Consider the following 14958-nt stretch of genomic DNA (forward strand, 5'->3'; position numbering starts at 1 on the left):
TTATCAGTAGTACTGGGTTTGGTTTGGGGTTATCAGCAGTACTGGGTTTGGTTTGGGGTTATCAGCAGTACTGGGTTTGGTTTGGGGTTATCAGCAGTACTGGGTTTGGTTTGGGGTTATCGGGAGTACTGGGTTTGGTTTGGGGTTATCAGTAGTACTGGGTTTGGTTTGGGCTTATCAGTAGTACTGGGTTTGGTTTGGAGTTATCAGTAGTACTGAGTTTGGTTTGGGGTTATCAGTAGTACTGGGTTTGGTTTGGGGTTATCAGGAGTACTGGGTTTGGTTTGGGGTTATCAGCAGTACTGGGTTTGGTTTGGGGTTATCAGCAGTACTGGGTTTGGTTTGGGGTTATCAGGAGTACTGGGTTTGGTTTGGGGTTATCGGGAGTACTGGGTTTGGTTTGGGGTTATCAGTAGTACTGGGTTTGGTTTGGAGTTATCAGTAGTACTGGGTTTGGTTTGGGGTTATCAGGAGTACTGGGTTTGGTTTGGGGTTATCAGTAGTACTGGGTTTGGTTTTGGGTTATCAGGAGTACTGGGTTTGGTTTGGGGTTATCAGTAGTACTGGGTTTGGTTTGGGGTTATCAGTAGTACTGGGTTTGGTTTGGGGTTATCAGTAGTACTGGGTTTGGTTTAAGGTTATCAGGAGTACTGGGTTTGGTTTGGGGTTATCAGTAGAACTGGGTATCGTTTGGGGTTATCAGTAGTACTGGGTTTGGTTTGGGGTTATCAGCAGTACTGGGTTTGGTTTGGGGTTATCAGTAGTACTGGGTTTGGTTTGGGGTTATCAGCAGTACTGGGTTTGATTTGGGGTTATCAGTAGTACTGGGTTTGGTTTGGGGTTATCAGGAGTACTGGGTATGGTTTGGGGTTATCAGGAGTACTGGGTTTGGTTTGGGGTTATCAGGAGTACTGGGTATGGTTTGGGGTTATCAGGAGTACTGGGTATGGTTTGGGGTTATCAGCAGTAATCGATTATGGATAAAGCACTTACTTATCTCGACTGGATACAGCCATTGTCTTTTCTTCGTCAGTTGAATTTTGAACATTTAATTTAGAGTAATGATTTTGTCCTTCAGCTGGAAGATGAACAATTTGGAAGATTTGGTTAACAACAGACAAGCAAAGATTTATACAAGTGTTCATGCACAAATATTTCAAAATGCTTCTATAATAGTCAGATTGAGTCATGTGATCTAATAAATTTATTTTTGTATTCTTGATTGTAAGTGGACTGTGTTCTAGTTGCTTACCTAGACTGTTCTAGTTGCATGTGGATTGTGTTCTTGTTGCACGTGGACTGTGTTCTAGTTGAATGTGGAATGCATTCTATTTACATGCAGACTGATCTAGTTGCATGTGGACTGTGTTCTAGTTGCATGTGGACTGTGTTCTGGTTGCATGTGGACTGTGTGGCTACATGGGGACTCTTTAGGTTACATGGGGACTGTGTTCTGGTTACATGGGGACTGTGTTCTGGTTGCATGTGGACTGTGTTCTGGTTGCATGTGAACTGTGTTCTGGTTGCATGTGAACTGTTCTGGTTGCATGTGGACTGTGTTCTAGTTGCATGTGGACTGTGTTCTGGTTGCATGTGGACTGTGTGGCTACATGGGGACTCTTTAGGTTACATGGGGACTGTGTTCTGGTTACATGGGGACTGTGTTTTAGTTGCATGGGGACTGTGTTCTGGTTACATGGGGACTGTGTTCTGGTTACATGGGGACTGTGTTCTTGCATGTGGACTGTGTTGTGGTTGCATGTGGACTGTTGTTCAAGCTGTGTAAAATATTACTATCTACCTTGAAGTACTTGTTGATCATTCATTTCAACATCAATATGATGTTCATCAAACTTAGACTCTACTTTATCACCAATAACATCATCATCATCATCTTCTTCTTCTTCCTCTTCCTTTTCTTCTTGGTTGTTGTCTGCATTTTCTTCTTCCTCTGCTTCATCTGGAGAAGAATCATTGTATCTTGGACGTCGTTTTGAAAATTTTAGTGATGAGACCTTTGAGGATTCCAGTGATTTTACTAACGTTTCCAATGGAGCGACAAATCCCCTTCTGCTCATCTAAAAATCGGAAGAAATCAATAAATGAGATTCCAATAGATTATGCTACACTGAGCTGCATTGCTGTTTATGTAGTTATTTTCCCAAGTCTCATTGTAGAAATCAGCAACTCCTTGCCATGTAAATGTACAGTTACTGTCATATATCTTAGAAAATTATAAAATCATTGAATACTACAGCCTAGCCAGTTTCTGCGATTTGTAATCTTACCTCTCCTTCACCTATATCAGTTGACTGCCCTGACAATGTATCTATTTCACCGTTGAATATTATGTCAGCTAACCGTGTGATCAGCGGGTTGTGAGACAGTATAAGGAATACCTGTAAATAACACAATATATAATCAATTATTTTATGTAGATCAGTAACAAATTTTTTTAATGTCTTCGCCATAATTTTTTTAAAACCAAAACAGCAACATTGTTGCCAACTGGTTTGCAATGGGCATCTTGAGTACATTACATGATTATAACTGGTTAGATCAAAACATTTTTGTGGTGTGCACATTTGCCTAATTTATGCACATTTACTAGCATTATACCACTAAACAAAAATCAGCAACTGCGTCCTGACAAGCAACACAGTATCAGTACAGTAATTTTATTCTTGATAACTCCGCTAATTGTTATACAGTAATTCATACAATGTTGCTTTTTGAGATCTGAAACAACACGGCAAGTTGCGAGTAATCCAATCCTCAGTATTTAGTAGTTAAAGTTAAATTCTTTTATTTTTATATAAGTATCATGTTTAAGTGTATAATTACATACCTGAGATAGAAGGAATAATGAAACTATTGAATGTATATGTGGTTTGTCCTCCTGAAAAGATACAACCAGTCAGAGTTCAGTAATGATGCATTGAATGTCACATAGTCAGCATAATTCTATGTTACTTTCATCATTATCATTTATTAATTCTTGCTAAGTACTGTACATTTTTTTTCGTTTGGAATTAATTTTCGCTATTTTCGCTGAAGAAATGATTCAGTAAAAATAAAATCCAGCGAATATACTTTTTTTCCTATATTTCACTTTCAACTCGTCAAAAAGCATTGAAAATAAATTCCAGCTAAATATTTTGCTGTAGGTTTATTCATTAGACACAAATCCTACTTGGAACAAGAATTTTAACCTGATGTCATCAGAAGTTTTCTCCAGTTGTATAAATATTTAGTACCCCTTATTGCTTGCGGTCATAGCCATAATGACACAAAATTTTAGTTAAGCCTAAGAAAAAAAATATCTCTGTTTCTCGGATGTTTTTTCCTTCTAAAGCATTCCAAAATGCGCTTGTACTTACACTTGTCTCAAATTTCCCCCATTTTAGCTCAGTACTCAAAAAAAAAAAAAAATCGCCTCGCCACCTCATTTTAAAATTTACATGAAACGAGAAACAGGGAATTTTCTATCTTGACCTAACCTGGGGAGGTACATGTACACTAGTACCTGGTATATTATACTAGTCTCAAGAAGAGTGTGCAAAATACATAACACCTAATTCTGTAAGTTAATAGACATGTATCCAGTTAATTCTTATTAAGTAAATTTCAGCTTGATGTACAAATTGCTCTTTATAATTAAGTTTTCAGGATCAGGACCAACACATAAAGCGATATACAAGTTGTAATAACAGAGTGGCAACATTGAACATCAACAATTGTGCATAACATGCTAGTGCTTACATATTGGATAGCCCAAGAAACATCTTGTAGATATATATATGTACGTTGATGGAAAAACTTTTTAAACTTCCACACGACTGCACAGTTTGCATAGGAACACATGGCAGCACGATGGCAGCATTTGATTTGTTTGACTCACTGAATCATTTTGGTTATGTCAGTTCTATTTTTAGGGTTTCGTAATCATGACGGCCGCCACTTAACTCCTCTTTTTTTTTTTTAATGATTGCTATGATAAATTCTGCTGATTGCCAAAAACAGTCGACTGCTAAAACAAATGTGACAAAAAATGTTGCAGCTGCGGAGTTTTAAATATTCATGAGCTCACACAAGCGATACGACAAGTAATATCGCTGGATACTCACCTTCATGTCGTATCTGTTGTCTTTTGTTAAAGAATACACGTATAACGGTAATAATAATCTGTTTAATAACTGGTCTGTCAGGACTTCGTTTAAACATTCAATGTTTAATTGTAATATGTCGTTAAGATAATGAAGATGATCTAAATGTTCCGCTACCAAATCTGCTAATCGGTTTCTACTTTGATGACTGTAATGACAGGAAAAAATAGAAAACAATGTTATTAAAGATAGATGGGGGATATGGGATGGAGGTGCAGAGGTAGCAGCGTGTATAAAAGCCACTTAAGTTCAGAAAAAAATACAACATTCCTCGTCAACTTTTATTGTGCTTTTATTTTAATTTTCCATTTTTCTAAATTAATGAAAATCAAAGAAAGCTTAGAAAGAACTCCCATGTGCTGAGAGTATTGGAGACACATTAAATATAATTCGAAATTACTTAGCTGAAAACTAATTATGCAAATCAGAAAATTAATATGACCAGATTTGAGTGTAAAACTAATGAGGTCTGCGCAATGTAACAGAAAATCTATGTCTCCAAGTTTAATTGAAATGTGATTAGAACCAAAAAATTATGAATTATTATGCTTATTAGGGAATTAATATGAACAGATTTTTACCCCAAACTAATTAGGTTTGTACATTGTCCTAGAGCATCTTTGTACTAAGTTTCATTGAAATGGAATAATTAGTACCGTGAAAACTCCAAAATCTCGACCCCTCTAAAAATTCGGCCGCCTATTTATTTGCCGGGGTTCGGTGTTTTATTTACCTCCAAATTTTCGACTCCACTAAGAATTGCCGACTCATTCTTATTCGAAAATTGCGACCAGTTTTAGTTTTCCCCCAAGCGAAAAAAAAACCGATGTGAGCGTTCAAACGGGACCTTCCTCGAAGGCATGAATCCGGGTTTCTGATTGACTGAGAGATTTTTATTTTATTGGTAACGAAAATATATTCTAAATAAACGAAGTTTCAAATAAAAACGAACACAAAAATCTCGGCATGCTGTGTTTCTGAATTGTTGATTATTACTGTACTCAGTAGTGATTATAATAATGTACACAAAATAAATTTGTTGAATGGTTATGAAATACAAATAAAAGTCAACTTAGTTTCATCGTAAGCGAATGATTCCGGTCTCGTATAAACGTTTGATGCTGTATGATATCCGCCATGTTCTCTTAGGTCAAATAGGTCAAATCGCTAATTAACCAATCAAAAAGCTGGATGATGCCAACGTGTTCAAATTACCATAGCTTATTTAAATATGTTAATGTTATTGAACGCAATGCGGAAGAGATTGGTGTTGTAGTACGATATTTTGGCTTGGATTTTGATGCGAAAACGGCATGATTTTTTTTAAATAAAAAATTAGTTGTTTTTAAAAAATAAACTGGTCATCTGAAGAATAATTTAACATTGTTCACAGTGATAACAGCTCATTCTCGAAAGGAAGCTTACCCGCTCACGCTAGTCACGATAAAAATCATACACGTGTACTCTTGAATAGACAGACGTCAATGACCACGGTAAAACTTACTCTATTTTAGCCGGCAGGATTGATTGAAATGTCCAAAAAATGATGCCAAAATACACCTTAAAAGTCCCATTTTATTTTCTTAAATCCCATTTTATTTTTTAATCCAAGGGCGAATTTACGGCAGAATTTGGTCCCTCAAATAAGGGACACGTGAGCTTTGATTCTAACCGGATACATTGCACTGGGTCGGGGAGATAGTTTGCTAAACTTCCATGTATCTTTTGTCCAATGGGTACCTGTACTTCGAACATTCGCAAGTTTTCCTAGGTAGTGCGAGACAGCTTTGTCTTTTGACCTATTAGTTTTGTGCTGACCTCTTCTCCGCGTCTTGATGTTTTGTTTTGCTTGTCATAATACTCACTGATTGATGACTTTGTTTAGATTTTGAGTTACAACTCGGCCACGACCTTTGCTTTTACCGTGAAACATGAGGAAGTTTACGTCAATTGACGGACATTGCATTTTTTAAAAACTAATGAAGCACACTGTCTATCATCTCCATTTTTTCATTTGCTGATTTCTATTCTGAAAAATTCGACCGTCCGAAAATGCACCTTAATTTTGACTCTAAAAACACGTCACATTTCTAACACCAATTATTTAAAACCGGTCGAAATTTTGGAGTTTTTACGGTGCTTTAGATATCAGTGTGAAAGCTTAAAATTGGTTAATTATGCAAATTAGGTAATTAATATGTACAGATTTTAACCCACAATTATTCAGGTCTGTCTATTGTCCTACAGCATCCATGTACATTCATTGATATGTGATGTATAGTACCTGAGATATCAGTGTGAAAGTTGGTTAATTATGCAAATTAGGTGATTAATATGCACAAATATTTACCGGAAACTAATTGGGTCTGCATAATTCTAGATTCATTGAAATGTGATGATTAGTACTTTAGATATCAGTAGAAAAGCTGAAAATTAATTATGCAAATTAGGTAATTAATATGCACAATTATTTACCCTAAAACTAATCAGGTCTCTGCATAGTCCTAAAGGATCTATGTACCAAGTTTCATTGAAATGCGATGATTAGTACTTGAGATACCCGTGGAAAAGCTGAAAATTAACTAATTATGCAAATTAGGTGATTAATATGCACAAATATTTATCGAAAACAATCAATCTCTGCATAGTCCTTGAGTATGTAAGTACCAAGTTTCATTGAAATGTAATGCTAACTACTTATATCAAATGCTGAAAATTAATTAATTATGCAAATTAGGTAATTAATATGTACTGATATTACCATAAAAACTATCAGGTCTGTGCAGTGTCGTATGACATCTATGTACCAAGTTTCATTGAAATGTGATGATTAGTACTTGAGATATCAGTGGAAAAACCGAAAATTGACTAATCATTATGCAAATTAGGTAATTAGTATCCACGGATTATTACCAAAAACTAATCAAAACCTAGCATTAGTTCAGAGCATCTATGTACCAAGTTTCATCAAAATCCAATGAGTGGTTGTTTAGATATCAGTGGAACAGTCATGGAACCACTAAAAAATAGCTAATTATCATGCAAATTAGGTAATTAATATGCACGGATTTTTACCAAAAATTAATCAAATCTGCGCATATGTTCAGAGCATCTATGTACCAAGTTTCATCAAAATCCAATGAGTGGTTCTTTAGATATCAGTGGAACAGTCATAGAACAGCTAAAAAATAGCTAATTATCATGCAAATTAGGTAATTAACGAGCATGGATTTTTACCAAAACCTAATCAAATCTGCGCATTGGCCCAGAGCATCTATGCACCAAGTTTCATCAAAAACCGATGTATGGTTCTTGAGATAGCAGTGGAACAGTCGGACACACATACACACATACACACACACATACACACATACACACATACACACATACACACATACACACATACACACATACAGACACACTAACTGCAAAGACTCCCATTTTGTGCTTCGCACATGGGAGTCAAAAAGAAGTATTAAAAAGAAGTTTCTACATGCAACTAGTGATGATGATGATTAATGATGACAAGAAACATATAAAATGATTTTTTTCTGGGTCAAACAGTAATCAGAGTAAATTCTCTAACAACAACAACAACGGCATTCTATAGCATAATTATTCTTCCTGTACATGCATTAATCACTGTGTTTTAAATTCACTATCACTTGGAATTTACTTTCACTATTTTCATAAATCCAGCTGATCATGAGAAAATACATGGGGGAAAAAAAAAAAACTTAACAAATATTGCTCAAAATAGTGAAATTAAATACCAGAGAAATTTAATGAATTCAAGTATTAAGGTAGCAAGAGTATTATTTGCATTGAAAATTATGTTTTTCAAATTTTTTTATTTGTTCTATAAACTTTCATATGCTGAAGTCGAAATAACATTTAATGTCATGCAAATTGGCTAAAATTCATCTTTATTAAGGGGAGTCATGGCAACCTCACAAGTATCTGCAAAAATAAACAACACAAGTTTAATCTGTATGCGTATAAATTTCAAAGATTAAATCAAGACAATGCAATGTTTATTCAACACCACTGGTAATGTTGATATTTGCATACTGGCTACTAGCTATTGGGCAATGCAATGTTTATTCAACACCACTGGTAATGTTGATATTTGCATACTGGCTACTAGCTATTGGGTAATGCAATGTTTATTCAACACCACTGGTAATGTTGATATTTGCATACTGGCTACTAGCTATTGGGTAATGCAATGTTTATTCAACACCACTGGTAATGTTGATATTTGCATACTGGCTACTAGCTATTGGGTAATGCAATGTTTATTCAACACCACTGGTAATGTTGATATTTGCATACTGGCTACTAGCTATTGGGTAATGCAATGTTTATTCAACACCACTGGTAATGTTGATATTTGCATACTGGCTACTAGCTATTGGGTAATGCAATGTTTATTCAACACCACTGGTAATGTTGATATTTGCATACTGGCTACTAGCTATTGGGTAATGCAATGTTTATTCAACACCACTGGTAATGTTGATATTTGCATACTGGCTACTAGCTATTGGGTAATGCAATGTTTATTCAACACCACTGGTAATGTTGATATTTGCATACTGGCTACTAGCTATTGGGTAATGCAATGTTTATTCAACACCACTGGTAATGTTGATATTTGCATACTGGCTACTAGCTATTGGGTAATGCAATGTTTATTCAACACCACTGGTAATGTTGATATTTGCATACTGGCTACTAGCTATTGGGTAATGCAATGTTTATTCAACACCACTGGTAATGTTGATATTTGCATACTGGCTACTAGCTATTGGGTAATGCAATGTTTATTCAACACCACTGGTAATGTTGATATTTGCATACTGGCTACTAGCTATTGGGTAATGCAATGTTTATTCAACACCACTGGTAATGTTGATATTTGCATACTGGCTACTAGCTATTGGGTAATGCAATGTTTATTCAACACCACTGGTAATGTTGATATTTGCATACTGGCTACTAGCTATTGGGTAATGCAATGTTTATTCAACACCACTGGTAATGTTGATATTTGCATACTGGCTACTAGCTATTGGGTAATGCAATGTTTATTCAACACCACTGGTAATGTTGATATTTGCATACTGGCTACTAGCTATTGGGTAATGCAATGTTTATTCAACACCACTGGTAATGTTGATATTTGCATACTGGCTACTAGCTATTGGGTAATGCAATGTTTATTCAACACCACTGGTAATGTTGATATTTGCATACTGGCTACTAGCTATTGGGTAATGCAATGTTTATTCAACACCACTGGTAATGTTGATATTTGCATACTGGCTACTAGCTATTGGGTAATGCAATGTTTATTCAACACCACTGGTAATGTTGATATTTGCATACTGGCTACTAGCTATTGGGTAATGCAATGTTTATTCAACACCACTGGTAATGTTGATATTTGCATACTGGCTACTAGCTATTGGGTAATGCAATGTTTATTCAACACCACTGGTAATGTTGATATTTGCATACTGGCTACTAGCTATTGGGTAATGCAATGTTTATTCAACACCACTGGTAATGTTGATATTTGCATACTGGCTACTAGCTATTGGGTAATGCAATGTTTATTCAACACCACTGGTAATGTTGATATTTGCATACTGGCTACTAGCTATTGGGTAATGCAATGTTTATTCAACACCACTGGTAATGTTGATATTTGCATACTGGCTACTAGCTATTGGGTAATGCAATGTTTATTCAACACCACTGGTAATGTTGATATTTGCATACTGGCTACTAGCTATTGGGTAATGCAATGTTTATTCAACACCACTGGTAATGTTGATATTTGCATACTGGCTACTAGCTATTGGGTAATGCAATGTTTATTCAACACCACTGGTAATGTTGATATTTGCATACTGGCTACTAGCTATTGGGTAATGCAATGTTTATTCAACACCACTGGTAATGTTGATATTTGCATACTGGCTACTAGCTATTGGGTAATGCAATGTTTATTCAACACCACTGGTAATGTTGATATTTGCATACTGGCTACTAGCTATTGGGTAATGCAATGTTTATTCAACACCACTGGTAATGTTGATATTTGCATACTGGCTACTAGCTATTGGGTAATGCAATGTTTATTCAACACCACTGGTAATGTTGATATTTGCATACTGGCTACTAGCTATTGGGTAATGCAATGTTTATTCAACACCACTGGTAATGTTGATATTTGCATACTGGCTACTAGCTATTGGGTAATGCAATGTTTATTCAACACCACTGGTAATGTTGATATTTGCATACTGGCTACTAGCTATTGGGTAATGCAATGTTTATTCAACACCACTGGTAATGTTGATATTTGCATACTGGCTACTAGCTATTGGGTAATGCAATGTTTATTCAACACCACTGGTAATGTTGATATTTGCATACTGGCTACTAGCTATTGGGTAATGCAATGTTTATTCAACACCACTGGTAATGTTGATATTTGCATACTGGCTACTAGCTATTGGGTAATGCAATGTTTATTCAACACCACTGGTAATGTTGATATTTGCATACTGGCTACTAGCTATTGGGTAATGCAATGTTTATTCAACACCACTGGTAATGTTGATATTTGCATACTGGCTACTAGCTATTGGGTAATGCAATGTTTATTCAACACCACTGGTAATGTTGATATTTGCATACTGGCTACTAGCTATTGGGTAATGCAATGTTTATTCAACACCACTGGTAATGTTGATATTTGCATACTGGCTACTAGCTATTGGGTAATGCAATGTTTATTCAACACCACTGGTAATGTTGATATTTGCATACTGGCTACTAGCTATTGGGTAATGCAATGTTTATTCAACACCACTGGTAATGTTGATATTTGCATACTGGCTACTAGCTATTGGGTAATGCAATGTTTATTCAACACCACTGGTAATGTTGATATTTGCATACTGGCTACTAGCTATTGGGTAATGCAATGTTTATTCAACACCACTGGTAATGTTGATATTTGCATACTGGCTACTAGCTATTGGGTAATGCAATGTTTATTCAACACCACTGGTAATGTTGATATTTGCATACTGGCTACTAGCTATTGGGTAATGCAATGTTTATTCAACACCACTGGTAATGTTGATATTTGCATACTGGCTACTAGCTATTGGGTAATGCAATGTTTATTCAACACCACTGGTAATGTTGATATTTGCATACTGGCTACTAGCTATTGGGTAATGCAATGTTTATTCAACACCACTGGTAATGTTGATATTTGCATACTGGCTACTAGCTATTGGGTAATGCAATGTTTATTCAACACCACTGGTAATGTTGATATTTGCATACTGGCTACTAGCTATTGGGTAATGCAATGTTTATTCAACACCACTGGTAATGTTGATATTTGCATACTGGCTACTAGCTATTGGGTAATGCAATGTTTATTCAACACCACTGGTAATGTTGATATTTGCATACTGGCTACTAGCTATTGGGTAATGCAATGTTTATTCAACACCACTGGTAATGTTGATATTTGCATACTGGCTACTAGCTATTGGGTAATGCAATGTTTATTCAACACCACTGGTAATGTTGATATTTGCATACTGGCTACTAGCTATTGGGTAATGCAATGTTTATTCAACACCACTGGTAATGTTGATATTTGCATACTGGCTACTAGCTATTGGGTAATGCAATGTTTATTCAACACCACTGGTAATGTTGATATTTGCATACTGGCTACTAGCTATTGGGTAATGCAATGTTTATTCAACACCACTGGTAATGTTGATATTTGCATACTGGCTACTAGCTATTGGGTAATGCAATGTTTATTCAACACCACTGGTAATGTTGATATTTGCATACTGGCTACTAGCTATTGGGTAATGCAATGTTTATTCAACACCACTGGTAATGTTGATATTTGCATACTGGCTACTAGCTATTGGGTAATGCAATGTTTATTCAACACCACTGGTAATGTTGATATTTGCATACTGGCTACTAGCTATTGGGTAATGCAATGTTTATTCAACACCACTGGTAATGTTGATATTTGCATACTGGCTACTAGCTATTGGGTAATGCAATGTTTATTCAACACCACTGGTAATGTTGATATTTGCATACTGGCTACTAGCTATTGGGTAATGCAATGTTTATTCAACACCACTGGTAATGTTGATATTTGCATACTGGCTACTAGCTATTGGGTAATGCAATGTTTATTCAACACCACTGGTAATGTTGATATTTGCATACTGGCTACTAGCTATTGGGTAATGCAATGTTTATTCAACACCACTGGTAATGTTGATATTTGCATACTGGCTACTAGCTATTGGGTAATGCAATGTTTATTCAACACCACTGGTAATGTTGATATTTGCATACTGGCTACTAGCTATTGGGTAACGCAATGTTTATTCAACACCACTGGTAATGTTGATATTTGCATACTGGCTACTAGCTATTGGGTAATGCAATGTTTATTCAACACCACTGGTAATGTTGATATTTGCATACTGGCTACTAGCTATTGGGTAATGCAATGTTTATTCAACACCACTGGTAATGTTGATATTTGCATACTGGCTACTAGCTATTGGGTAACGCAATGTTTATTCAACACCACTGGTAATGTTGATATTTGCATACTGGCTACTAGCTATTGGGTAATGCAATGTTTATTCAACACCACTGGTAATGTTGATATTTGCATACTGGCTACTAGCTATTGGGTAATGCAATGTTTATTCAACACCACTGGTAATGTTGATATTTGCATACTGGCTACTAGCTATTGGGTAATGCAATGTTTATTCAACACCACTGGTAATGTTGATATTTGCATACTGGCTACTAGCTATTGGGTAATGCAATGTTTATTCAACACCACTGGTAATGTTGATATTTGCATACTGGCTACTAGCTATTGGGTAATGCAATGTTTATTCAACACCACTGGTAATGTTGATATTTGCATACTGGCTACTAGCTATTGGGTAATGCAATGTTTATTCAACACCACTGGTAATGTTGATATTTGCATACTGGCTACTAGCTATTGGGTAACGCAATGTTTATTCAACACCACTGGTAATGTTGATATTTGCATACTGGCTACTAGCTATTGGGTAATGCAATGTTTATTCAACACCACTGGTAATGTTGATATTTGCATACTGGCTACTAGCTATTGGGTAATGCAATGTTTATTCAACACCACTGGTAATGTTGATATTTGCATACTGGCTACTAGCTATTGGGTAATGCAATGTTTATTCAACACCACTGGTAATGTTGATATTTGCATACTGGCTACTAGCTATTGGGTAATGCAATGTTTATTCAACACCACTGGTAATGTTGATATTTGCATACTGGCTACTAGCTATTGGGTAATGCAATGTTTATTCAACACCACTGGTAATGTTGATATTTGCATACTGGCTACTAGCTATTGGGTAATGCAATGTTTATTCAACACCACTGGTAATGTTGATATTTGCATACTGGCTACTAGCTATTGGGTAATGCAATGTTTATTCAACACCACTGGTAATGTTGATATTTGCATACTGGCTACTAGCTATTGGGTAATGCAATGTTTATTCAACACCACTGGTAATGTTGATATTTGCATACTGGCTACTAGCTATTGGGTAATGCAATGTTTATTCAACACCACTGGTAATGTTGATATTTGCATACTGGCTACTAGCTATTGGGTAATGCAATGTTTATTCAACACCACTGGTAATGTTGATATTTGCATACTGGCTACTAGCTATTGGGTAATGCAATGTTTATTCAACACCACTGGTAATGTTGATATTTGCATACTGGCTACTAGCTATTGGGTAAACGACTGCAATTTTTCATCTTTTCATCAGTTTAAATTAAACATCCGTTGCGCAGATTATTGTAATTTTTACTCCAATCATTTTCAAATATGTTGGCAAATCAGTGTTTAAAGTTGTTATATCAAAATTTTTGAACTATTTCTGAAAATCACCCAGGACTGGAAATGTGCGATTTGACTTGTTATGGGTCAGCATATTTTTTTTTGTTCGTTAAAACATCTGTTGTTAAAATTATCATAATTTTTATTTGTATCATAGTATTTTCAAGATCATTGTGTGTTTTATTTTGGCAAAATACCTTTTCAAAAAACATTTTTTCGAAAGACCGGAAATGGTTGACCAGGCTTACATTTGAATGTCATTTTTCAATAGTTTTTGAAAAAATAAAACATCTGTCATTCAAATTATCATATTTTTTAGTTGAATCCTACAATTTTCAAGAATGTTGGCATGTTTTAGTATGGTAAATAACTTTTCAAAAGTCGTTATTCTGAAGTTTTCAAACAACCTAAAAATCATTCTAAGGTCTATTTGATCACAGTTACTAAAATCTTTTTTAGTAACCCTGATTGGATGAACCTCAGACTACTACAGTATCTATAGTATATAAAGTAGTCTGAGGATGAACCAAAGTGTGTCTTTCAAGAGCAACATGTGAGATATTTTTAATCATCTCACCGTTGTGTGAATTATGAATTTTGATTGGCAAAGAAACGAATGACTTTTTTAGCTCTAAAATTCCCATGCTTGTCACAGGGTTATCAGTTTTTGACGGCCTTTTGTAAAGCATGCTGCGATTAGTTATCAGTTGCTACCTGACACACCATGAGTGTTTAGAAACACTTAGTGTTTAGTCACCACCTCTGTTTATTTCACAGATTAGTAATTTGCAT

The 14958-nt window shown here is 35.6% G+C and overlaps 1 protein-coding gene across 1 annotated transcript in view; it reads right to left on the bottom strand.

Moving 5' to 3' along the window:
- The window catches only part of LOC100374463 (protein CLEC16A-like), a 45777-nt gene that overhangs the window by 15953 nt on the left and 14866 nt on the right, over window positions 1-14958 (bottom strand). The window contains exons 8-12 of the mRNA XM_085502277.1: window positions 4128-4314; window positions 2849-2899; window positions 2289-2399; window positions 1802-2078; window positions 994-1078 (exon numbers count right to left, since the gene is read on the bottom strand). Of these exons, the coding sequence (XP_085358403.1) occupies window positions 994-1078; window positions 1802-2078; window positions 2289-2399; window positions 2849-2899; window positions 4128-4314 (711 nt within the window). The remainder of the gene's footprint in view (window positions 1-993; window positions 1079-1801; window positions 2079-2288; window positions 2400-2848; window positions 2900-4127; window positions 4315-14958) is intronic.

This window comes from Saccoglossus kowalevskii, chromosome 8, assembly GCF_978046115.1.
Source record: "Saccoglossus kowalevskii chromosome 8, keSacKowa6.1, whole genome shotgun sequence".
NCBI lineage: Eukaryota > Metazoa > Hemichordata > Enteropneusta > Harrimaniidae > Saccoglossus > Saccoglossus kowalevskii.